The sequence below is a fragment of the Anser cygnoides genome, chromosome Z, assembly GCF_040182565.1.
Source record: "Anser cygnoides isolate HZ-2024a breed goose chromosome Z, Taihu_goose_T2T_genome, whole genome shotgun sequence".
NCBI classification, from domain to species: Eukaryota; Metazoa; Chordata; class Aves; order Anseriformes; family Anatidae; genus Anser; species Anser cygnoides.
The window spans coordinates 6,851,870-6,877,921 of NC_089912.1; the positions used below are offsets into that span (position 1 = coordinate 6,851,870).

The 26,052-nt window shown below is 38.3% G+C and overlaps 1 protein-coding gene and 1 long non-coding RNA gene across 3 annotated transcripts in view; one reads left to right on the top strand and one right to left on the bottom strand.

Moving 5' to 3' along the window:
* The window catches only part of EDIL3 (EGF like repeats and discoidin domains 3), a 270,841-nt gene that overhangs the window by 186,507 nt on the left and 58,282 nt on the right, over positions 1–26,052 (top strand). For both annotated transcript variants that reach the window (XM_066987842.1, XM_066987843.1), the window contains one exon: positions 7,032–7,213. In XM_066987842.1, the coding sequence (XP_066843943.1) occupies positions 7,032–7,213 (182 nt within the window). The remainder of the gene's footprint in view (positions 1–7,031; positions 7,214–26,052) is intronic.
* Positions 9,712–15,728, bottom strand: LOC106042727 (uncharacterized). The gene is made up of 4 exons (XR_007157375.2): positions 15,611–15,728; positions 14,532–14,618; positions 10,927–11,023; positions 9,712–9,849 (listed from the first exon to the last, which is right to left on the bottom strand). It is a non-coding gene; the product is annotated as an uncharacterized lncRNA (long non-coding RNA).

A 26,052-nucleotide genomic window follows, 5' to 3' on the forward strand; every position in this document is an offset into this window, starting at 1 on the left:
GTGATGGTAATTTTCTGCTGGCCATACGCAATACTGTCAAGATTCACCTCATTGCTTTTCTGGTTTCTAAACTCCTCCCTGGATTTTGGGTTACGTCTCCATTTATCTCAATAACCGGTAGGCGAGGAGAGCCATGCTCTTTCTCTGCTTGAGTTCGGCTGTGTGTTTGGCATACATCGTGGCTGTTTGGCACCCCCAGGTAGAGCAAAGAACAGTGAAAGCAGACAGGGGACATGCTGTCAGATAGAGCAAAGTCTGTTGCCCGAAGAGTACAGTGCAGTCCATGCTTATGGAGTTAGGACAAGAAATAGTAAGACAGAGCAGGGAAGATTCAAGTTGGGCAGCAGTCGAACACGGAATAGGGTTGTTGGAATGCATTCAGAAAACATTTGTTGGGAATTCCATGGATTTAATTTATGTGTCTTGGGATAGAGATTTTTCCAGGTCATCTGAAACCTTATTTTTTTATAACAGAGACCCGTAAACAGCGTGGCTTCATTGTGGAAGTTTGCTTTCCAGGCCAGTTCCATTAAAAGCATCTTGAATGTGCCTAGGGATGCTATTAATGACATTAATGTTTCTGAGTTCAGTACAAAACAACTCTTCATGAGGCAGTACTAAAAATACAAATATTTTTCTGGCTACAGCTTTGCAGATAAGAGATTTTAGATATACCCTTCCTGTTGAGTTTAAGAATAAACATGTTTGTTCAGAATAAAGTTCAACAGTCCTGCCTCGGATGGTGAGATGAAGTGAATGCTAAGTAAAAGAGCATGACAAAATGGGCAAGCACTAACTGGTGGTTCTCCCTTCACATTTTTCCCAGCTTCTGGCTGCTTAGGGACTTCGTAAATCAGAAGTTGTATTTTCCTTTAATTTTATTCCTGTTGGATAGGTTCCCTCTTTAACCAGGTCATATGTGGTAATTCCCCAGACATTGATCTCTGGGTTTTGCATGGGGAATTTACAAAGGTATCCATTCTGTGCAAACAGCAGGATGAAAAAATCACTAAACTAGAGTAAAGCAAATTGTTCCTTGAGTAACAAGCCTCCATTTCAGACACAGCATTATATATATATATATATATATGTATGTATGTATGTATAAACTAATCTGCTTTCAGTGCCTGAGCCAGCATCTCCATGAGCTCCTGCACTATGCTGGAAGTGTCAGTTTTCCCAGAGCTGGCTCAGTGTAGAAAATCCCTCTGGATGTCTATCAGAGCGATGTGAATCCCACCCTCAGGCTGCTGGCTGGCATGGGGAAATGTGTATTTTCAGAGAGACAAAACCTCTGTGTGAAACTGTACAAGGTGAAGTTGGCCTCTGGAGACTGTCATGTTCCTGAAGCCGTGAGAGAGTCCGCTGACACCTCTCATAGGAAGGGATGCTGTGTCTGACAGCCACCACTCCACAGAAGTACCTTATGTGTTTAATAAAAAAGAAAGGATTTTATCGTGGCCATAGTTGTGAAAAAGCAAGCCATGTGACAACATAGCACATGGATGACGCTTCAGTGGCAGACCACCGAATGGTTGTCCATATCTATCTAACCAGCTGCTATAAAAATAAACTCATTAAAACCTGAAGAGACAGAACAAACTGGGAAAGGAGGTATGGAAAGCATGGGGAACAAGACGAAGAAACAGAAGGCTGAAGCCTACATTACATGGTGGGGATTTGATGCATGTATCGGCATTAATTACTGCAATATCAGAGGTCACCTGTAATCCCGTTGTCGGGGTTTGTGTTCGGCACAATTACCATGCTGTGCTAAGTACAGCCAGAGTAATCTCATTCCAGAAAATGAGGTGCTTGGAAATAGACAGGATTGCAGATGTCTAAAGCAGATTTGTTTTCTGCATGCTTTCAATTTTGCATCTGTTTGTTTTGATGACGTTAGCTGGAGAGAAACCAACAGAGAAAATGAAAGCTATATATTCATGCTGCAAAATCAGACATGCTTCATTGTCAGTAACAAGAAATCTTTTTCTTCTGTTTACAGAGGCATAATCTTCACATTTTCAAGTAATTTTTAAACCATTTGGAGGTTTTTCTTAATTTGTGGACTGACATAAATGTAGTCATCCAAGTTAAATATACTCAAGTAACATGTTTACCCACCTTTCTGCTTCTTATCTCCTGCAAGTACTAATTTTTTATCATGAATTGGTTTCTCCTTCCCTGTTAAGAGCAGGAATCAGTGGCATAACTCCCTATTCTTCTTTATGTGTTTAGAGATGCCTGTAAGCTAAAGGTCATATTTCCTTTTGCGTTTAGTATTTTTGTTCAGTTAGAGGGATTTATTTAATTTTTTTTATTATTTTTTGTAAGAGACTAGGGAGTAAACACAGAAATCATCTTTTATCTGGGGGCCTCTTTGAACCACATATCCCAGGTCTACAAGTGAAATCTGGACTAATTGTTATTTGCTTTGTGGTGCACAATAGTATGTTGCATTTCAGATCTAGTTATGTTTGAGATTATAAAAGGAACCTTCAAGGGAGTTTTATAACCATTCCATCTTCAGATGGGTTGGTGGGAAGTTCTTCAAAGAACTGAAAAGATATAAATGAATCCTTAATTTCTTCTGTGGAGTTGTTGACTTTTGCCATCTTTCAATGGATCCATTCTAAAACATGTACCAACTTTATGGTACAGCTTTGCGCTGTGTCTTCTTCATGGCCAATGGGGTATTGTAGGTGTAGGGTTGTGTTTTTTAATAAGATTTAGAGAAGCATCAATAGGGCTTTATTTAGTGAATAACAATTGCCACTATAGGATTAAAAGCAAAATTGCTTGAGTTAATATTTTGCTATTCAATGACATTAAAGGTAACAGCTCCAGATGACAAAATCAGCCTTGTGAATCTGTATCAGCAGCCTGTCACACAGCTTTTTAATTGCTACTACCTGTTTTTAACTTTTTTTTTTTATCACATTGATTGTCATACCCCAGTGTGTTAGCATTAAGTAATAAAATTGGTGACTGACGTTGACCAGACTGAATTGCACAGTCACTGTAGTGGTATTATCACTCCCTTGGAGACTGCAGCTTGCCAAGCTGTCATGATTTTTTGTTAAATGAACTGTTGATTTAATAGTAGCAGAGATATAACAACAAAACAATGCAGCTTGTACCTGTTCTGCAAACATGCATATCTTAGTTTTGTTTAAAAGACAATCTCCAAAGGCTGTGTCTGCTTGTTTCCTCCATTGTTAGTAGTCTATAGGATATCACAGCCATGAAGTACTAAAAGGAACAATTGATATCTTAAATTAAAGTACCGTTTGTGGCCCAAATTGAGTATCTTTGTACAGCAGCTAGTCTGTAAACAGTTAGTCACTGATAAAACATGCTTGATAGAACCAGAGGCAGGTGATTCAGATGGTATTTTTCAGGCAAAGTAAATTTATCGGGAATTTGGAGAGTAATAGCCCCATTATACCTTTTGTAAGGAGAAAGCATGTCTCACAAATCTATTTGGAGTATTTGGAAGAAGTTAATGAGCATATGGGTAAAGAATGTCCATTTTCTGCGCAGTATTTGAAACACAAAAATGTGTTCAACTATTTCCTTTCAACTGATAAAAGAAAGTAAATTGAAAAGTTTTCCTGTAGAATAATGTCTGATTAAAAAGAAAGAACACAAGGATGGGTAAATGGGCAGTGATAACTGTGGAAAGAGCTTACTTGTAGAGTCATAGCAAAACCTCCGCTGAAGTTCAATATCTTTTGGAGGAGCGAGATAGCAAAACGAAAATTTAAGAAATGTAATTAGCATTTCTAAAATGTACTGAAGAGTTTTACAAAGATCTTGAAGTACCAATTGACCTGGCTATGAAACAGAAGATTAAATTCAGTGTCGTCAAGCTCAATATAAGACTTCTCAAGAAAACAAGCCATTACTATGCATGTGGAAGTATCTAATGTCTCAGGAGGAGATAGCGTTGGGTGGGCTTCCTCAGGGTCCATCTGCCAAGCCTGTGCCTAGAAAGTTGCTCAATTTCTCGGCACTGCTATGTTCATGGCAGTAGGATGGTATTGCAAGTCATGGACCCGTAAGCATGAGGCTTAACTGAAACTTCCCACCTAATGAGAATAATCTAGTTTATTTCAGGGCAGAGAAAAAAATCTAAAAACATATCTTAGTAGTGCATACATACATATTATGTTACACAGCTGATATTGTTTAGAAATGAATACCTATTCTACTATTTCCTACACATCTCATTTTGTTATGCTTGGACTGAACACCAATGTAGAAAGCATCTCTAACTTCTAACTAGCATCTTTAACTTCTAGAAGTGATGAATTTGGGATTAATTCACATTGAAAAACTGACAAATATGATAAACCAAGACTGCAACTGCAATTAAAGTAAGTAGTTTGTACAATGAAGTACCTATTCCCTGAAGATAGGGAGTTGCTTTGGATTTCAGGAATAATCCTCCTAAAGCTAAGGGAAGGTAAACAATTTGACCATATATGGACATATAGCTGACAAAGCACAGTAAGTGTTGTACTTGGTAATTTATCTGCCTTCAATGTAGAACAGAAAATTTGCATGTCTCCTGAAAGAAGTTCACACATATTTCAAGTACTGTTTAACACATATCAAGCATGAGAACAAACATGCCTTCAGCTGAAGTCTTACACAGTTCTGCACCTAAAAAGCTAGAGATCCTTGTCTCTTCTGACAAATTTGGGACATCTATGGGAGTTTGAGGGTCTTGGTGACAAATAAATGTTTGAAACGGCTTTTGAAAATTATCTGCTAAGGCCAGATACTCTTACTCTCTAACTCAGTCAAAACTGACTCTGATACATGTTGGGGTCCTGTCTTCATGCATATGATTTTCTTGTTAGATCACTGAATAATGCTAGCAGGGCTGTCATGGGCCCTCATCCCCAGGACAAGACATAATACAGCTGTATGCTCCACGACCATGTTAAAATACCTGCCATGCCTCTATGCTGCCTTTTTAAGCTCTTCTTAAGAGACCTCTCTTCTGTTTCCACCTCTCTTCTGTTTCCCCACATCTCTAATTTTAAATATTTGTCAATCTATACTTGCTATTTGGGGTGATTAGTTTCATGGCAAGGTGGAATCTGTCCTGTATGTACCTGTGAGTTTCATATTTATATATATATACACATATAGAGACATGTGTCTGCTTTCTTTTCCATTATGAAATGATGAAGATGTCCTAATAAGTAAATTAGATGAAAAGATTTCAAAAACAGAACTAAGATTCCAATAGGTCTTTCAATTTTTAAGTAACAGTTGATAACACAGTGAAAAATGATACTTTCCCAACAGACATGTTTTTTTGTTTTTTTTTAATACTTCATATATTGCAGTTGCCTGTGCTGGTGACAAGGAATTTGTTTTCTTCTGGCTCTTGTATGCATCTGGCACAGCAGCAGGAGAGCGAGCTGCATTTTGTTGTATTTTGTGCAGCATTAACAGAGTTATTAGTCAAGTTCTGATTGCACCACTTTTGTTGTTGGGAGGTATGTGATGCAAAAAAGTACAAGTACAGCTTTAGATTCTAGGCGAGTTTAGTGGGCTGTTAAACATGTGCTTGATATTATGGTACAGTATGGTGCAAGTCAGTCATTAATTTCAGAGGGGCCAACGTTTCACTTGAGCTTATCCTGGAAGAAAAGCTGGTTTCTAATTTGAGAAGTAACACGTTTAGAAGTCACCTGTGGGGTTTTTACTTTCTTCTTTCAGAACCCAAGCACCTGCTTGCCCATGGCCCTTCCTCTGTAAACAACTTAGAGCTGCAATTTAGTTTTATTTGTCTCCATTATCAGTGACGCACAATACCCAGCGATTTCATTGCCCAGCACTGTCTCCCTGCCTCAGCTTCTGCCAAGAGGAGCAAATTGTGCTCGTCACTTCTCCTTCTCTGCGCCTTTAAATTAATGAAGAATTAAATCATTTGTGACTTTCTGTCCATATGGTGTAAGGATTTCATAGTAGTACCATTTCAGAGTTCATTCTTGGGCAGTGCTTAAGGTGAACGCACTGACAGGCTTCTGAGAAAGCCTAAAGTGTAAGTAAACATCTTCTCTGTTCTGTTGAGTTTAACATTGCCAAGGTGCAGTTGACCCATGCAGAAGATCTTTTGAACAACTGAGCAGATGAACTGCTACAGTTCATACTCCTGCAGTGTGCTTCTTTTTATACTGTGTATCAGAATTGAATAAAAAATTTAAAAAAAAGTTATTTACTTGAAAGTGGTTGGTGGTATTTAATAGTAGGCAGGCTGACAATCATTTGTATACAAAGAACTTTCAATTTTATTTTTTTTTCTGTTTGGATTGCTTACAATGACTGAATGCTATTGTAGCTGTACCCAAGTTGGGTGGCTTCAGAAAACTATGTATGAAAAATGCCATGGCTTTAAAAAAGGTTACATCAACAAGTCTTTTAGTACTGGTGCTCTGGCTGAATACCACTCATAAAATTAGGAACATTTGAACATTACAGTTAAATACATACTTTGTGGTTTGCTCATTAGGTGCATAAAATCTTTAACTTTTTTCAGAGTAACTGCATAATATCATATTTATAGATTCATGCTTCTAAAGATGACTGCAATAACAAGTTGAAGAGTATTGGCTAAATGCTGACCTTTATAGCACGAGTAGCAATGTGGAACTTTACAGAAATTAGAGAATTTTAAGTTTGCTTTTATCAGCTAGTTCAGTATTTGAATCTAAGAATCATTTTCTTGATGTTGGTATCTGTAAAGCACGGACAGCTCTTCAGAGAGAACAAACTAAACGGAAATCATTACCTATTTCATTAAGTTTGTAATGGGAATAGTTACTTACAGACTATATTTTTGTACTTTTTTTTTTTTAAAGAAGAAGCTACTTAAGTGCTTTAAATCTCTTCTAATAAGGTATTTAACATGACATTCTGGATCTATTTGTATGCTGTTTGTAATTACAGCCATTTGGGACTCGGAGAAATAAATAATTTCAGTTGCATACATTTCTTGTTTCCATTCATAGGATGCTCTGGCCCACTAGGAATAGAAGGAGGAATTGTGTCAAATCAACAAATTACTGCATCATCCACTCATCGAGCTCTCTTTGGACTCCAGAAATGGTATCCATACTATGCACGACTTAATAAGAAGGGTCTTGTGAACGCTTGGACTGCTGCAGAAAATGACAGATGGCCGTGGATTCAGGTAACAGATGGAGCTAAGGAGAAAAAATCTCCTTGATTCAATTGCCAGAGTCACTTAAGAAACTGATGAAGACAAGTGGTAAACTAACAGCTAGATTTCTTATTCACTGTCAGAAATGTAGCTTAGACTAAAAGGGACTATTTAGTTGCAAAACAGTAATAATCTCAACTTTGCAAATGCACAAATCTTTTTTATTTAAAAAAATGCGTGCATATGTTCCATTGTGACTCTAAGCCACAGAAGCAATTTTATAAAGACTCTTTCCAAGGAAGCAGCTTTCCACATATGCTACATTTGCTCATTAGGTCGTTAGTAGCATTTAGCAGTGATATCTCTTGGTGGAGGTACTTTGACACACTCCTTGGGCATAATTCTAGACTGCTTTAATGTGGTTTTGGCTGTACCAGAGCCTGCGGGAATTGTTTGTCCTCTCTGCTGAGCTGCTCGGTGCACACAGGTTAAGCGTTGTGTGCATCATGCTGGAAGTAACGGGAACTGTTGTAATTAAGGTTGAAATAGTTGTTCAACCATATCCGCAGGGCTGAAAATACATTTTCCCATTCCTGCTTGAGGGTGTTATGGCTAGACTAGTTCAAATGGCAGTGCCCCCTTTGTGGGCTGGATTTCTCTGCCAGCATCAAATGACTTTGGTATAAGTCATGAAGCAGCAGAATGTAAAATCTTGTGGCTGTATTTTAATGAAGGTAATGATTGCCTAGTGATTGCTGTAGGTCTTTAGTTTTGTGATATTTTTATTATATCTGAATTAGGATAAGCTTTAGCGTCTTCAACTGTTAATTAAAATGATGCCAGATACTCGTGGAAAGAAACATGTCTACTAATCACTACAGTCAACATGTGAATATGGTGCCTCCCTTCCAGTGAACCCACCACAGGAAGAGGAGAAGACAGTACCTGAGCATCCTATCCACCAGCACTGAGATGAGCTGTCCATATGTCCCCTGGATGTGTCAGATACGCATTTCTTGAACCTACCTACCTTTGTGTGCATTGCATAATTTTTATTCAAGTTTTCATGCTGACTACCATTTGCAGTTTTCCATAGGGGTTCCCAGATGTTTGGGGAAAAGGTGTACAGGATTGCCTGTTCATTTTTCTTGTTTGGAGAACAGACACAAAGCACTGTTTGATGAAGTTCTCTGGAGCTGGTGTGGTGAGAATGCTGGGTTTTGTCAGTTCTGAAAAATGAAGCCTGTGTTACTGTTTGTTATTCACTGCAGAGTGAAAACACAAAGGTCCTTCAAAGTATCTTAAGTCAGTTTTCTTCTGACTAGAGGGGGTTGGGAAGTTTGTGAAATTTATATATTGAAAAAGACCTGGAAAGAATAACACGAAGGGACTTGAGAATTATGTTTGCAGGAGTGGAAAGCTAATGTAGCTAACCGATAATGAAAAATGTCCATGTTACATTAGCTTTTGGGGCTGCTTCAGGGTGTGGGCTTTATTAAAAGATCTAGAGAAAAGAGTCAGAATCATTTAGCACTGGCCCCCTGGACATGGCTGTAGTCGAAGGTGACCTGGATGCAGACTGCCTGCAGCCAGTTGCTTCCATGTTGGTACAGGGAAGCCAGCACCCGTCATCGAGGCAGCTCTCAGAGAGCTGGGCAAGTTTCTACCCAGACCATAATTATGTGTGCCTTGGACTTTGCTCCCAGGGAAGTCTTCTCTTTGTGCTTACCTGGAAGGAAGGTTGGACCAAAGGAGAAAATATTTCTACAAATTTCAGCCCAGGGCATGAGGTTTGAAAAATCTGTTCCTTTTTTGGAGTTAATGACCCAATCTAGGTAGTGCCAATCCCCTGCGGGTTATTCTGTAATTTTGACAGCCCTAGTATGTAAGGACTTTCTAAAAAGCTAATTAAGTGATATGATTAATGTGTAGTAAGCTCCTAGCATTCCTTTCTTTTTCGTCTCATTTTTCCTCAGAAATAAACTTTGGTCTGTAGTTTTCACAGAACTTTCCAAGTGTTTTTTTTTTTGTTTTTTTTTTTTGAGTTCAGAGTTTGCAATATTAAAACAAGTTTAAATCTTAAGAGGATTTTTTTTCCTTTTCTGATGATTTCTCTCCTTAAAACACCTGGAGAGGGAAATCTAAATTTGATAGGGAGATGATACTTGTAGATAAAAACTGATCTTTAGTGTTCTGGAGAAATCCTGTTTTGATTTGACAAGGATAAAGTACTTCACAAACTCACATCTTATGCACTGCGTAGTAGTCCTTTACACTGGAGCCCTGTATGGTTCTTCAAGCCTGCAATATGACCCCTGTATGGGTGAATGGTTTATGCTGAGAGAAGAGGAGCACAGAAGTCCCATATCCTATATTTGCACAGCTTCCATAATGGCCAGGGAGGTGCTTCTTGTGGAATTGTGGAAACTTATTTTTTTTTGCAGCAATTGTGGAAACATAAAAAGACAGGGTACTTGGATGTGCTAAGTTTCTGGATAACTTCCTTCTGCTCTTGTGGGAGAAGTGCTCCTAACAACAGCTTACTCTTACTTTTACTTTCTTGACCATCTCACCAACTTCAACCTGTATCATATTTTAGAGGGTCTGTGTATGGGACCTTCTCCACGTTGGTCTTGGAGATGGAGCAACTGGTCCAGAATATGGCACTTTGAAAAACAATGTGAAAGTGTGACAGAAATTAAATGGAAACTTTGAAACCAGAAGCTACATTTTTAGGAAATGTAAATTTACATTTAATGCAGTGAACCTGAAGCTGTAGCCTGTTACTCTATTACAGTTTCTAATGCTAGATAAATCCTACAGGAAGCTGTTGGATAATGGGCAAAGTCCCACAAAATATAATTATGTAAAGGCCCGTACCTATTTTTGCCTTGTTCCATCATTATCAAATTTCTTTGTCATTTAATTTCTTTATTTATATGCAGCTTGACAAATGAAAGGTTTGAGTGCTGTGGTTATAACTCACTTGTAATGAGTGCAGGGTTTTTTTTCTCTAATCTTTCAGGTGTCTGACACACATGAACTAATTAGTATGCAATTTCATTTTCCCACATTCTCTAAATGACCTGAAAATTGAAATTGCCATTTTAAATTTACACTCTCCACATGTAATTAGTAATGGCACTACAATGCTTGTAATTGGCTTGTGATTTAAAGGGTCAGTGACCATGTTTTTGAAAGCAAATTAAAGTCAAAGTCATATCTCCCTTTTAAAGTTCTGCTGACCTCTGTTTCTCCGCATAGGTTGACACTCTGATGAAACAACACCCATGTGTATCGTTCACTGCTTTATAAGTAACACTAACTTTTAATGTTTTCAAATACAATGAGAAAAAATAAATAAATCTCTTTGTTCTTCTGTGTTTCCACAGTTCTGTGTTTCCTGACTCCTTGGAGTCAAGGAACTCCTTGTTAACAAGGAACTCCTTGTTAAAAGAGTGCTGATTTCTCTTTACCCTTTTGTCCTTTTGCATTCATGGCTTTAAAATATGCTCCTTCTTTTAATTCTGATTCCATTTTATCTCTACTCCTTCCTTCCACATAGTTCATGTCTATGTTCTTTCCTTCGACATAGTTCATATTATATTTTCTCAAGGCAATATAGAGATGGCCATGGCAGGGTTGTTGTTTATATTCTCTCTCTGCCATATCCAAAGTCATTTTAGATGCTTCAGTGGAATGGATCAAATCCTAAATTATGATTCTGACTCTCACATACTTACCTTCAGTCATCCCTCTTCCCCTTCTTGTCACATTTTCTCTGTTTGTACCATTTTCCTTCCCACTCACGACTGTTTCTCTGTACCATGGTCTGCTCTCCTGTGATGTAATGGTAATATTTTAATAAGAACTGCTAATCTCTAAGAAAAACCTGTAAGAGGACCTTCTAAATCTGTCTCCTCTTTAGTGATTTCTAACCTATAGATCCATGCCTAAACATTAGATTTGTTCTTCTCCTAGTTTCACTAACCAAAGCTTATATTTAGTAACTCATCCAAACCTTGTATTTCTTAACTCATTTTTATTCTGTTCATGGCTAATTTACCTTTTCCTCCCACACAACATTATCCTTTTTTGTATCACTGCAGTTATTATTCCTGTAATACACAAAGACTTCAGCCATGATGGATATACAGAAAACACATGAGCTGGAATGTCATGAAGAACACTGTAATACAAGATAAAATAGTTCAGTATAAACAGCAATGTAAGGAATGGTGTACAGTACCAAAATAGATAAGTCGTGCAGTTAAGATGTGTGAGTAACTTTGGTAGAAAGGTGCACGTGTAAGAAACAAGCTCAGAGCTGAGAGAGCAAGGTGGGTGAATATTGCCTGGTCAGATAAAAGCCTTGTTTCTTCAGACTTCTGGAGGAGGTATGACCTTTCTGTTCTGTAAATAACATTAGTGCATTGGTATTACTCATTAATATATGGCTGATCCATAGATCAGCCTTTCTAAAGGTTGATTGGCCCAAGAACAGTAGTACTTACGCCAACTATGTCAGGGAGCCTGGAGCAGCAGAGCCACAGGCTGGGCTGACTTAAGTGCTGAACATACCAGGGAGCCCCAGGAGCATCAACCTCAGAAATATGTCAGTTTTAGAATGAGATAAGAAGGTGGGTGAAGGCATACAAGAGATACAGGGTGAAACGTACTAGATTTCGTGCCAGACAGCAAGAATCTGAGTGTGCAGTGAAGTTTTGACTAATGGAAGAACAGAGTAAATTTGTTCCTGGTCCTGGCTGTGGCTGCTTGATTAGGGAAGAAGTGGAAAAGATCAGTGCCTGCTGGTGGCCCCATAATTGCTGCTGCTGCTGCACAACTGGGCTGTCACATCTGAGAACAAGAGATCCTTTAATTTCTGCTAGTCTCATGATTGAGAAGAGGATCCCCATGAGGAGTAAGCCTGGTAATTGCAAAAATTGTAATGGTATTTGAGAGACTACCACCTCTTTTTTAAAGTGCTTTGGGGACTTTTGGATATAGAAATTGTTTTTACAAGGTCGATATTAATCCAAAGGCACAGAGAGCAGATACGGGCATACGTTACATCCAGAGAATACTATGAAAATGAACTAATCACTGTGCATCACACCGTAGCATGGAAACTGGTTGAACATGTAAACTGTTGCTGGAGATTGTTGTATATAAATGTAAGTTATTAAATAGAAATGTATAAAACTGTATATATATTTAGTTATCCATTATTAAAATAGGCACAAACCATTTCTCCAGAGACATCTGCATGGTTACTAATTTGCTTTTAAATAAAATATTCAAATATTTTATTTTATTACTATGAGAAGGAGGAGGATTTGTTTACCAAACAGCTGGACTGCTCAGCTTGATTGTAGAGTCAAAAAATGGGGGAAAAAAAGGTGGTTCAGGTTGAATGGGTTTGTTTTTTTCTCTTTCCTAGCTTTTACAGGATACAAAAAGATACAAAATACTTAGTTTGGGATTAGATTGAAATACTTTTTCATCTTAGAATAAGTCATCCCTTTCTAGCTCTATATTATACTTTTTTCCTTTCTTAGGTCATTTTTTAAATGTCAGATATTATTTTGAAATGGAAAGGCTAGAAGTCTTATATAAAATATATTAAAACAAAATGTTACAGCAATTTTCTAATCTGTTCCCTAATAGCTTGTCTGAAACTACATGCTAAAGTTTAGATGAAACTCTAGATGAGATATTACAGTTTTAGATAGATGAGATATTACAGTTTGATGGAGAAGATGCCCAACTTTTAATTAGTAATCTGAATATATTAGTGTTTTGGTCTAAAACAAGATAGTTGGTTTTATTTACTTTTCCCTTCACAGTAGATCCCTTTTAAATATTACTTTATTTCTTTTTAATATCTTCTGCTTTTTGCAGTTTTCTTTTTGTAATTTTTCTTCATTATATTTCTTGAAAATGTGATTAGATAGTCTTCCTACTGAGACTCTTAATAAAAAGGTGACCTGTAGAAGGAGATCTACACCAGCAGATTCTGGGTAAAACTTTCCCAATCCCCTGTGTAATTTAGAATTGCAAGGTCAGCTAAGTCTAGTCAGTCACAGAAATGTAGTTCTTGTATAGCATGTTCCCGCAGCAGAAATCAGAGGGATTGATTAGGGACCAATGCAGTGGGCGTCCCATGAAATGCATGGAAATGTTCCTTGCCCTGCAGGGATAGCACAGAACCAGCAGGCTGTATGGGAGATGGCAGTGTTCACCCAGAAAAAACAGAACACTACAGCATTGCCCATACACAGCATTCACTAAAAATGTCTCCAAGGACTAAATCATACATTGACATGTTACTGGATTTGATGTTTAAAATCGGCAGGGTAAGACAAAGATTGTGCATGATAGTGATTAGGATACTTGTTTGAGAGGACCCAAAGTCCAGTTTCTACACCAGAAGCACTTTATTTAGTGATTACTGATGCTTTTATAAAGCTTTTTTTCTTTTTCTTTTTTCTTTTAATTTGTTCTAAATATATTGGAACATTATTTCAGCTCAGTAAATTTTATTTATTTATTTATTTATTTATTTATTTGTGGCTTTTTTCTTTTTTTTTTTTTTTAACATGGGTGTCTCTCATAGCACCTGCAGCTTCAATCCCACCTCTGGTTCTCAGACTCCCTGTTTTTTGGTCTTACAGCCCCTCATACTGGCATTATTCTTTGTGTGTATGTGAATCTCACAAACCTACTCATAACTATTCTGACACATAAAAAAAATTGCTTATAATAAAGGCTTTATAAGTTCCATCATTCTTATCCTAAATGCACAAAAAAAATAAAGTATATAAATGTATTTATTTATTTATTAAAAAAGAAAAAAAAAAACACGGAAAAATTAGCAGCTTCCACATCAAGAACTTCCAAAGAGCAAGTATACACCAGATGATAGCTGTTTGCTAATAAAATGATAAAACCTAAAATACACAGAGGTCTTGCAGAACATTCATTCAAACATCTGTTAGTAAGGGCTCTAAGCAAACTACCATCTGTCAAACCATTCATTTTGTCAAAGTTCATTTCCTCATTCATGAGTACTGTTGTATCAGCTTCAAAAAATACCTGTCATCATAGATTAAATATTTAATATTACTTAATATAGCTCTCAGCTTAGTATAATGTGGCCAAGTGAACCTTATGAAATACAATCTGAGAGTCATCATGTACGGTGATTTGAACCATATAGAAAGACTTAATCTGGTAAGTTAAATGCTGAAAACATATTTAAGCTCTTCATTTTTTGTCAACAATCCAAAATTTTGCTTAGTATTAAAGTATTCCTTGGGGAATATCGACAAGTGACAGTAAGTACCTGAAAGTCCTTGACAGGAGAGAAGAGAAACTAATAAGGAACGTGCAGTTGAATTCTCTCAAAGCAGCTCCACGTAGGACCTATGAACTACAAGAATTAGTAAATATCTTCAAATGGTCAAAGTTTGCCGTAAATTCACTGACTTCAGTGAACTCAATACCAATGTCTGCAAGCTGCAGATCTCCATCAACACTGATATGTTTAGCATAGTCTAAAAATGCTGTTTATGTTCTCAGACAAGAAAACAAAAGGACTGGAAGCCTATTTCCTAGTTTAATCATCCAGATACTCCCTTGTGTCCCCTATCTTGGTGTCTATTTGATATTATCTTAAATCTCCTAGTTTCATTCTTCATACACACAAACACCCACACACAGACATATTCAAACAACTTTTGATTGAGATTTCAGAGATACAAAAGCAGCCGGTTCAGAGTTAGCATTCCCATGGCAACAGAAACTTGATGCTGTTATAAACACTATCCATAACATGCTCTGTCAGCCCGCGCACCAGCTTTCCTTAATAACTCTCTGTAATATGGCTGAACGACTGAAGGAACAGTACTTTTAAATGCATTGTTTTATGTTTCTGTGACACCATCTATTTTGACCGAAGGATTTTTTACATTTACCATCCTGATATTAAAAGTCATCAAAGCAGCAAGTGGTGGCATGCTGAAATGATCATATCCGTGTCTGTCTGGTTCCTTGTGCCAATAACAAGTTGCATGTGGAGGTGTCCCTGCGCCTACATGGTGGCTTACCACCTGTAATGGAGCTCTGTGTGGGCATCACCGTCCCCCCGTGGGGACAACAGCATCTAAAACACTTAGATGATGCTGTGCTGGTGTGTGATAGTCAAAAATGCCGTATTTTGTGTCGTAAACATTCGCTTTCAAAACCAGCAGGCCAAATGATCCTTACTTACAGTTAGGCTTCTGCCAAGCCTGACTTCTAGAAAAGAACTGATTCAAGTTACTTCACTACGGCTAAAGTTGAAGAAAAAGTACAGTTACATATGAATATATTAAGATATATATATACTTTTTGCTTGATACAGAGGCATGTATATACACTTACTTGTGTGTCGATGGCCCCAGAGCAGCACATGGGTGCTGAGTTCATATGATATGTGACAGAAGTTTCCAGTACGGTGGAAATAGAGTCAAAGCTCTGACACAGCCCCAGCTTTACAGACTCATGCAGTCCCTGTCTGCACCTTGGAATTTCTCTGCAATTTTAAAGGTGGTGGAAAAAAGTTATGGTCTTATATAGGCTGTTGGGAGTATAGGAGTTGCCAGCACCGTGATACTAAAGCAGGAAACAGGGTCTGAAGTAAACCTGTAGGCCTCTGCTGGAAATGGTGACCTGTGCTTGTCATCTCAAAGACCTTCTAATTTCACTGGAACTTCAGTTCTGTGGACTGAAAAACAGGAGCGAGCTTTACTCTCACATTCTTCTAACCTTCTTTCTTCAAGAGTGGTTAAGATGAAGAGACACGGTTCAAGTCTCTTTTGCAGGGGTTGGGGAAGCAGAGTCCCTCCCACTGTAAGTGAAGAGCAGGTTTGAGACCATCTGATGAAACTGAACAGGTACAAGTCTGTGGGGCCTGGTGAAATGCATCCCAGGATCCTGAGGGAACTGGCTGATGTAGTCACCAAGCCTCTCTCCATTGTATTTGAAAAGTCCTGGCAGTCAGGTGAAGTCCCTGGTGACTGAGAAATGGGAAATATCACTCCCATTTTTTAAAAGGGTAGAAAGGAGCACCTGGAGAACTACAGATTGGTGATCCTCACCTCTGTGCCCAGGAAGATCATGGAACAGATCCCGCTGGAAGCAATGTTTAGGCACGTGCAGGACAAGGAGGTGATCCGAGACAGCCAGCATGGCTTCACCAAGGGCAAAGCATGCCTGAACAATCTGGTGGCCTTCTGTGATGGAGTAACTGCATCAGTCAACAAGGGAACACTGACCAATGTCATCTGCCTGGACTTCTGTAAGGCCTTTGATATTCCCACATAACATCTTGATCCCCAAATTGTAGAGAGATGGATTTGAAAAGTGGACCATTCAGTGGATAAGGAATTGGCTGGATGGCTGCATCCACAGAGAGTCTGCCTGCTACTCTGCCCTTGTGAAGCCCCACTTGGAGTGCTTCTTCTGAGTCTGGTACCCCCAGTACAAGAAAGCCTGTTAGAGCAGGTCCAGAGGAGGGCCACGAGGATGATCAGAGGGCTGGAGCACCTCTCCTGTGAAGTCAGGCTGAGAGAGATGGGAGATGTTCAGCCTGGAGAAGAGAAGGCTCCAGCAGACCTCCTTTTGGCCTTTCAATACTTATAGGGGACTTATAAAAAGATGGAGAGCAACTTTTTGCTTGGCAGATAAAGATGGAACAAGGGTAATGGCTTTAAACTAAAAGAGGGGAGATTTAGATTAGATGTAAGGAGGAAATTCTTCAGAGGGTGGTGAGGCACTGGAACAGGTTGCCCAGAGAAGCTGTGGCTGCCCCATCCCTGGCAGTGCCCAAGGACACGTTGGACAAGGCCCTGGGCAACCTGGTCTAATGGGTGTCATCCCTGCCTATGGCAGGGGGGTTGGAACCAGATGGTCTTTAAGGTCCCTTCCAACCGAAGCCACTCTATGATTCTATGAAGTCTGAAGCTCTCAATGAGATTTTTCCAATGTTGAGTTTCTTTTCTTGGTCTATTGGAAAGCCAAAAAACATTTTACATTTTATCAAATCTATTTCCTATCAGCTTTTATAGAAGGAGAAAATATTTTAAGGAAAAATGCAGGGCTAATTAAAATGATAGGAAAGTCTCTTTTTTTTTCTTCTTTTTTTTTTTTTTTCTAGGCATCAGGATGCTCAAGGGTAACTTTTTATATTTATATGTTAACTTATTTGTTTATTGGTTGTTAATTTCAAGAAATAATGAAAAATGTGAGTTTGTTGTGATTCAACCAATATTCAGGCAATTTTTTAAGGTTCAGAGGGGATTAATCATTCAAGCCTATTCTTCCTTTTTTGTAATAACATCTGTGGGTGGCAAAATCATGTGGGTGATACAGTCTTTTCAGCAGAAACAAAGCCATCTGCCACCTGTGTGCTTATTAATCTACCTCTTTACTCCACTTGCGTCCATCTAAAACCTTGGCCTTTCTCCCTAGACAACCAGTCTCATAGCAACTAACAGATTATTCTCAAAGATGACAATATGTAGGAAGTATTGCTTTCATGTACTCCTATTTTCCCATTTGTATTTCTCCCAAAAATTGTATCACAAGGTGAAGAGAGTCTAACAATTGCTCTAGTTAATATCAGCATTACCAGGTCAGTTGGCAAGTCCTAGTTACAACTGGAATTTCAGCATGCTTTGCGTCTTCTGTAAACTGACAATGAAAAAGGCTCTGGACTAACTAGAAAAGTACTTCCAGGTGTTTGCAGATGGGAAGAACAAAAAGATACTATGACCAGCATGATAGGCAGCATAAAGCCAGGCCCATTGGAAAAGAAGGTTTTAAGAGGGTATATGATGATTATGAGGATTATATCAAACTAGGAAGAAAAGGAGTAAGAACGTGAATTTTATGATCTGCATTATGAAAACTGAAATATTGCATCACAAGTTTTTTAGGAACTGAAAACACTGTTATGTTACTGGCTAAGGAAGGCTAGCATATTCTTCATAAACTCCTTGCAAAAAATCCAGACAGAGTTTAGGTTTGTAGCATCTCCTAAGGCTAGCATAGCCAAGATGACATAGTAAAGCAGGTCTGTCCTTTGCATAGCCCATAACAATCATGTCCTGTGAAAGCACTCTTCAGTGAAACTCGTCCCCTTGTATCTACTCTAGTTATAAACTGCATAAAATGAAGAAGGGGTAGTGAACTATGGTTAAGAAGTGCTCTCCACACATGTTCATGCACCATTTGGTATCACTGCTATCACTTACTGGGTGTATTCTGGTGAAAGAACTAGGTAGCTTCAGTTTCCTTGTGTGTTAAAATAAGCTGGGAACATGCAAAACCCCAGCAGAGATACCACATTGCCAGGGAAGCCTTAATCTCCTGCATGCTCTCAGCTATTCCAGTTTTTGCTTCAGCTTCCATCTTTCAGTGGATGCATTTAATTTCAGGTTTAGCTTCTTTTTTTTTTTTTTTTTTTTTTTAACATTTAAAGCTAATGAAGAGATTTTCTTCAACAGACCCGTCATTTTCTAGCACATTTCCCTCTAAGTCTTGGCTTGAGAAGATACAGGACCTAGGCAAGGCATGCTGAAGTCCAAAATGGGCATTCTTCCCAGTTGTCCTTATTGGGCTTCAGAGCAGATCATATTTGTTATCAGAGTTTTTACTGCAGCGCAGCTACCAAAGTGCCTTAAAAACATATTGAAAGGATGCAATAGAAAATACCTCTGATATTTGTCAAAGGCAAGTTAAAGAGCTTTAACTGAATATATTTGCATGGTGATTTTAAGACTGTACCTTCTGAATTTATTTTTGTTCCCTAAAGAAGAGGGTTTTCATGTAGGATTAAAAGAAAAGGGCATGTTTGTTTCTGTGCACTGAGCCTGTCATCTTACTTCTAAACTCTATGAGCCATCGATCAATTGTATTTTACATGTGGAAATACATCTAGATATTTTCTTTGACAATTGTTTTTATTTACACATTCTTTGACTGGTACTTTACGAATTATTCTGGACAACTTGGGGAAGTGCTTTTTTTGTTTGGTGAGTTGGTTGGTTTGTGCTTGGGTTTTGGTTTGGGTGGTTTTTTTGTTTGTTTTGTTTTGTTTTTGAGATATAAGCGTGCCAAAGAAGTGAAAAGGATTCCAAAGGTCAACATATATTAAGGAATTAATAGTAGCAATAAACAATTTTAGTGTTTCTTAGCTAACCCTAAATTGCAGGTAGTTAATTCCCATTTAATCAGGAATTTGTAAATGAGATGAAATTTTACAGGGCTTCAGACCTCTGAGCAATGTGAGATTGATTATGGACCTCTTTTTGAGATGACAGGCTAAAAACGCCAGTATTTGAATAATTCATATCATCCTGTTAATGACATTCATAACAACTACCTTTGGGACTAAAATAATGGCTTAATAAGAAGAAGAAACAGACCAAGCAAGTTTTTAGTCTGTCTAATTATGTAAAGTCTCTGAGGCATAAAGTGAAAGTTCTCAACAAAAGCCAAATGAAGTGAGTGCTTTTTGGTAATATTCGTAATGTACGCTCCTCCAATATGAATATTACAGTTTGGTCCAAACAGTCCCTGTATTTATGTTTTCTGTACAAGTGGGTTTTGATCTATATTCTGATCCTTCTACAGACATGGCAATTAAATTAATGGGACAATTTATGCCACTGATTCAGCATTCCTAGCTTGAAACATAAATAGTCTAACTGAAGAAAGCAAAGACATTGAGTTACTTTTAGATGGTTGGCTCGGACTAAGATGTAAGTGAGTACAGGGAAGACTTGAGAGCCATTTGTTGTTACCGTATGGGAAAAGAGTTGGGTGAGGCACATTGAACAACAGGATCGGGAGGGCAAGTTTACAGAGGATTTGATATGAAAGTTGTGAAGAGTCTTTGCTGGATCTGCATCCAGGTCAGTGAAACAAAGAGGGTTTGAGATCTGAAATAACGGGGTATTTCATCAATTTGCCTGCAAGGTACAATTCCACAATCATAGTTGGAATTACCTTTTGTAAAGTGACATATAGCAAATGACCGTGTTTGTTCTTCCAGACTATCACAAATTTAAGATAAAACAAGTTGGCTTTTCACTATGTAGCTAACTCCCATTCCAGAACAGAAGCAACAGCTGGAATGCCACCATACTTCATCTGGATGCTAGTTAGGATTTGTATCACTGTTGCTATCCTGACTGCATTAATTCCTTCAGCTAAACCTGGAGAAGCTCTGCTAACAGTGCTGGTTCGGAGAGTAACAAAAAGCCACAGACAGGCAAGATATACAAGCACTTCACATTGAGGCGTGGTGATATTCTGCAGCAGGGAATATAATAGGAACTGACCTGCTCTGGCCGTCCTGAACCTCATCACATGCTAAGTCCTGCACTGCAGCCCCTGCTTCAGACATGCCATCTGAGTGAAACAACAGTGTTCATTATGTTCAGGGCCCCTTGCTCTTGAAGACTGAGAGGGAACCATAGGAGGGAGGTTTCAGGCTCATTACATTTCACAGTATTGCAGGAATCATGTCAGGTTACTCCTTTCCTGAGTTTATTACAAACATTTCCATTGGCAAGTATCCATGTTTCTCATCAGCATATGCTTCTGTGGGAGCTTTCTATCTAGCTTTATCAGAATCATGACTTAAAAAAAAAATAAATTTAAATCTTTCAAAAACTGATGAAATCATCAGGGAAGCATTGCTATAGTAAATCTTTGTATGCCAGTATAGTCCTGATCAACCCTATTTTTACATCAGCAGTAGTGAAGGTTACTGAAAAAGATATATGCTTTGTGCCAGAAAGGATGGAGAATTATTTATAGTAATGCTACTGTATCTCATAACTGAACTAGGTAAACATCACAGTTCTTTGTAAATTACATTTCTGTTATGAACGAAGCCTCATGAAAAACTACATTTAAAGTTTCAAAGACCCAGTGCTTCATGAAGGCTTTAAACTGAGTATGTTTTGGAAGCTTGCTGTTAAGGTATACTTCAGGCAAACCTGTTCTGTACTAAATTTTAGTGGTGTTATTGCTAACAGTGTAGTAACAAATGAGAGGATTATAGTTATGTATTCTGGCCAGGAGCATCACATATGGTGTCTTCCTAAAGTCACTTCATCTTCTCATCCCTCTCCTCCTCTAGTGGATGTAATAATGTAGATGAGACAGATGCAACTGATTTTTTTTTTTTTTTTTTGTCAAGTACATAGTTTCTGCACACTGAATATGCTAATATTTGATCGCAGATTGCAGAGGAATATGAACTTACATTGATGGGGTTCCTAATTTCTCCTGTTCTGTTACATTGACATATTATGAATGTGACTTTTTTTTTTCTTCCTACAGTTCTAAGGTTTGTTAAGCATGCTGGGAAGTTATTTTTGTTGTTTATTTTGTGGAGCTCTTTGGACTATTTATTGAATGGTTTCTTGTTTTTATGGGAAAAAACACATTGTAGTTATCTCCAGTTTTATGGTCCTCCATTTTCTCACACCTAAAAGTGAAGCTGAATAAGCAACATGCAGATCTGTAGGATTGACTCTGAATCGTCTTTGAAAATAATTGTCTTTGACAATATTGACACTTTCTCCTGGGAAAATAATATTGGTTTTCATTTGTTTTTCCTTTATGATACGGATTTTTTTGAAGTTAAATTCCAGTTACATTTTGATTGCCTACATCTTCATCTGTGTAGACATCTGAATGATTTAGCATCCCAAAACACATTTGTGTGAGTCATTGCAGTCAAAGACATTAGTGCACCCATGAAAATTGTTTAATAGGTAATTACTGCTACAGAATCAGTGCCAAGAGCAGGAGACATAACAAGTCACTGTTTCCCCTCCTGTAGAAAAAGGCCACGGCTCTGTAAACTACTGAGATGAGAAAAGTGGTCTAATCATGGAGCTGGGGTGATTGTGGTGGTTAAAAGGAACAAGATTAAATGAAATTTCAAGGGTTGCTGGGAATTTTTTTAACTGATAGAGTGCACTTTGTTCCCCAGCCCTGGGGCATGTGCCGCACTCAAGGGAGCACTCCCTGAGTGATTTTTTTTTTACTTAGTTTTGTCTATATGATGCAGTTTAGGAGGCACCAGGCGACTGGCAGTACACAAGTTCAGCCTTCAGCAATGCATACAGCACTGAGTCTGAGGTACTAGATTTTATCCCTGAGGGCTGTTAAATTGAGTTGGCTGCCAAGTCTGTGCAGTTGCTGAGTTTTTAACTAACTTGCCATACCAGCATAGTGAATTTGCACCATCTATTGTGCAGACAGTGCCTCTTTCTTGTAGAATCAGGTTTGGATGGGCTGAAATCAGATTATGGCCTTTCTCTTACAGGTAGTTTTACCCGCATGATTTAGTGCTCATCATTTACTCTATGTTGTGGTTTAACCCGGTGGGCAGCTAAACACCACACAGCCGTTTACTCACCCTCCCCCCTCCCTCTGGGATGAGGGAGAGAAATGGGAAAGTGAAGCCTGTGAGTTGAGATAAAGACAGCTTATTCAAACACAATAATAATAATAATAATAATAATAATAATAATAATAATAATAATAATAATAATAATAATAATAATAATGTGTACGAAACAAGTGATGCACAATACAATTGCTCACCACCCGCTGACCGATGCCCAGCCTATTCCCGAGCAGCCGGCCCCCCACCCCGGCCAGCCACCCCTATATATTGTTTAGATGGTATGGAATACCCCTTTGGCCAGTTTGGGTCAGCTGTCCTGGGTCTGTCCCCTCCCAGCTCCTGCTGCACCCCTAGCCTGCTCGCTGGCAGGACAGAGCGAGAAGCCGAAAAGTCCTTGGCCTGGTGTAAGCACTGCTCTGCAACAATTAAAACATCAGCATGTTATCAGCGCTCTTCTCATCCTAATCCAAAACATAGCACCCTACCAGCTACTAGGAGGGAAAATTAACTCTGTCCTAACTGGAACCAGGACACTCCAGCAGCAGGAAACTTTTGCATTGGAATGCAAAACCTGTTAGAGGCTGATTCTTTAACTGTGGGTGTTAAGTGGCACCTTGCTCAAGTTTCATCAAATGCTGTGTGCCGTGAGGAAGTACGGCAGCAGGCATCCTTTACTAAGATCTCTCTGCATGTGCACGTTGCAGCTGCAGTCCCCAAAGTGTGCTGGGTGAGTGAGATGCTGTGTCAGTTGCTGTTCCCTGAAGCCAATTGCAGCACCATGCACATGGGCTGCCTGCCAAGCCTGAATCTGGTACTCTCAGAGTAACCTTAGACGTAAGCCAGGCTAGGAGAACCGATCAGGCTTTTCAGCTCTTTCCTCAAACTTCTTGCAAGTATATTCTTCTTCCAAAGTCGTTGTCCTGCACTAGTACCTAAATTACTGGGGCAAGCCCCTCAAAGTACCAGGGATCTTCTATCATCCTTGATTTGCCTGGTTGCTCTAGGTGATGACAAGGGGTCTTTTATAACCAAATAAGCTGTTGCCTTTTATAAAACAGTATGTTTAACTCTTCTTCTTACAGTGTTGATTTTCACCTCTTCGTTTTAAAACACTGCCACCCATATAAATAGAACATTTAACTTCCTATCCTAAATCTGTATTTCTGTTGTATCCACAAAGCAGAGCATCCCAAGCTGTTTCTCTTAACAATTGCCACAGAAAAAATGCATTTGAAAATGCTTTTAGTGCTACAAGAGCTAGTTCACATTTCACATTGGGAAGAAACTGTGCTTCCCACTGAAGTACATTAAGTAAGAAAGATTTCAGCACCAGCTTCATTATAGTCATTGCACAGTTCTAATAGTTTCTGTTTTGCTAGGCTCTGACTTGAGAAATTTAAAACACATAAAGGAACCCAGACACAAAGGGCCAATTAATTCCTGGTGTATCCATATACACTGAAAGGAGCTACCACAGGCATGAAGTTAGCCCCATGACAGTTTTCTATGCAAGAAAGCTGTAGGGATTTGAAAGTGTTTTTCTTCCTCCTTCACCAGGATTTTCCTGCAAACATTGACAGAATTTATAGATCTAATTGCAAAACACACTGTCCTATTTTTCTTTCCTAAGTCATTTCAAGCTCAATATTGTTTAAATCCAGAGCACAGTTTATGATTCAGAGTACGATTCCTGATTGAGAAAGCTTCTAAAAGGAAGAAAGCCTCTTGAGGTGCAGTGGTTGATTTGTTGTGTATTAGAGTTGGAGGCTGGGGCATGGAGAGGAGCCAGTGTGGTAACAGACTATACAGTGGCTAAAACCATGGTTTCATTAGAAATTATTCTTATTATATTATCTTCCCAAGTAACCAGAAAAAAATATCTTCTATATAAACTCTCATAACAAAAAAAAAAAAAAAAAAAAAAAGACTTTGTTAGATCATTATCTGGGAAAAATAAAAATAAAAATTGAGAGTGAACCTGAAAGAACATAAGATATATGCATAACTAGATCAAATAAAAGTTATTTGGTATTGGGGTATCTCCCATGCTGTCTTCCTTTTCCCAAACAGTGAAATTTGAAGACGTTTCTTAACTGCATATCTAAAAAGCAAATTGTCAATGACTGTGTTATGTTTGACTGTACTTTCCAATTTGTATTTGGAAATGGTATCCACTTTACTATTATAAATGTAGTAAATATATGACAAATTTTTCTATGTTGCCTCTTTGTAAATAATTTTAAATTCCATATACAGAGTGAAATCTGCAGAAGAGACTCGAGAAACATGTGTGTCTGTCCATTTACTATTCTGTGTTAACTACATTTTGAAATGGTATTAGGGGAGCTGATAGTAGTCTCTGAAGATGTCCTCTTACAAAGATATGTGTGCTGTTCTTGTTGTTGTTTGTTTGCTTGTTTTTTGTTTTGTTTTGTGTGCTTTTTTTTTTCCCCCCCTCTTGGAAACAGGGAATGTGGAAGAAAGGTTTTCCAAGACTAAAAAGATCTGAATCTCTTGTAATTAATACCTATCTAAATTCCTGGTATGAGTCCATTCTCCCCATTGCAACTGCAAATATTTCTGAGTTTTCCTGGTGTATATGAGAAAGAGCCTGTAAAAATGTGAACTTGTATAGGCAGCTTCTCCTCTCCCAGGTCTAAACTGATAAAACAACCATTGTTATCTTAAAAGTGTATGAGTGTTTATTCATCACTTATGGTGAGAATGTGATAAAGCTACATTGGCATTTCTTTTTTCCTCAAGAACAAAAATATCAAAAGCCCAACTATTTCAGACAAATAGCAGAGAAACAGCTAGAGTACCTCGAAAGCACAGCAGTAAAATACTGTCTTTCCTCACTTTCCCATTTTATATGTAATAAGATATTTTAACAGTGATGTTTGATCATGTTACCTTCTTAATAGATACATTAGATAGATTACATTTCCAAGTGAGACAAAGTCTTGAGACCACACCATAAAGAATAAAGGGATTGAAGTGTCTCGTCAGCAGATACCTGATCCATCTCTGGCTCATGATACTCCTGCACTGGGGCTGCCATCCCAAATAGTAAGGAGGGCACTGTGTCAGCCCTGCTGGCTGGGGAGCAGGGATAAGGAATATTCATATCTCTTGATAGCCATTGATAATTTGTCATTGACTTTTTGGGATTAGCATTTCATCCGTCATCTTTAGATAAATGAATTTTCAGTGAGAATCAAAGAAAAGTCTACTTATTTGCTTTAGAGAACATCCATGCATTTTTACTTTCATTAAAAAAAAATGTTAATTTGAGCTTAACTCAGGCTCTTACATAGGGTTTGTATATTGGCCCCTAAAAGAACAGAAGATTCAGCCTTCGGTAAATTAAAGCACTGTTGTATTTCTTCTT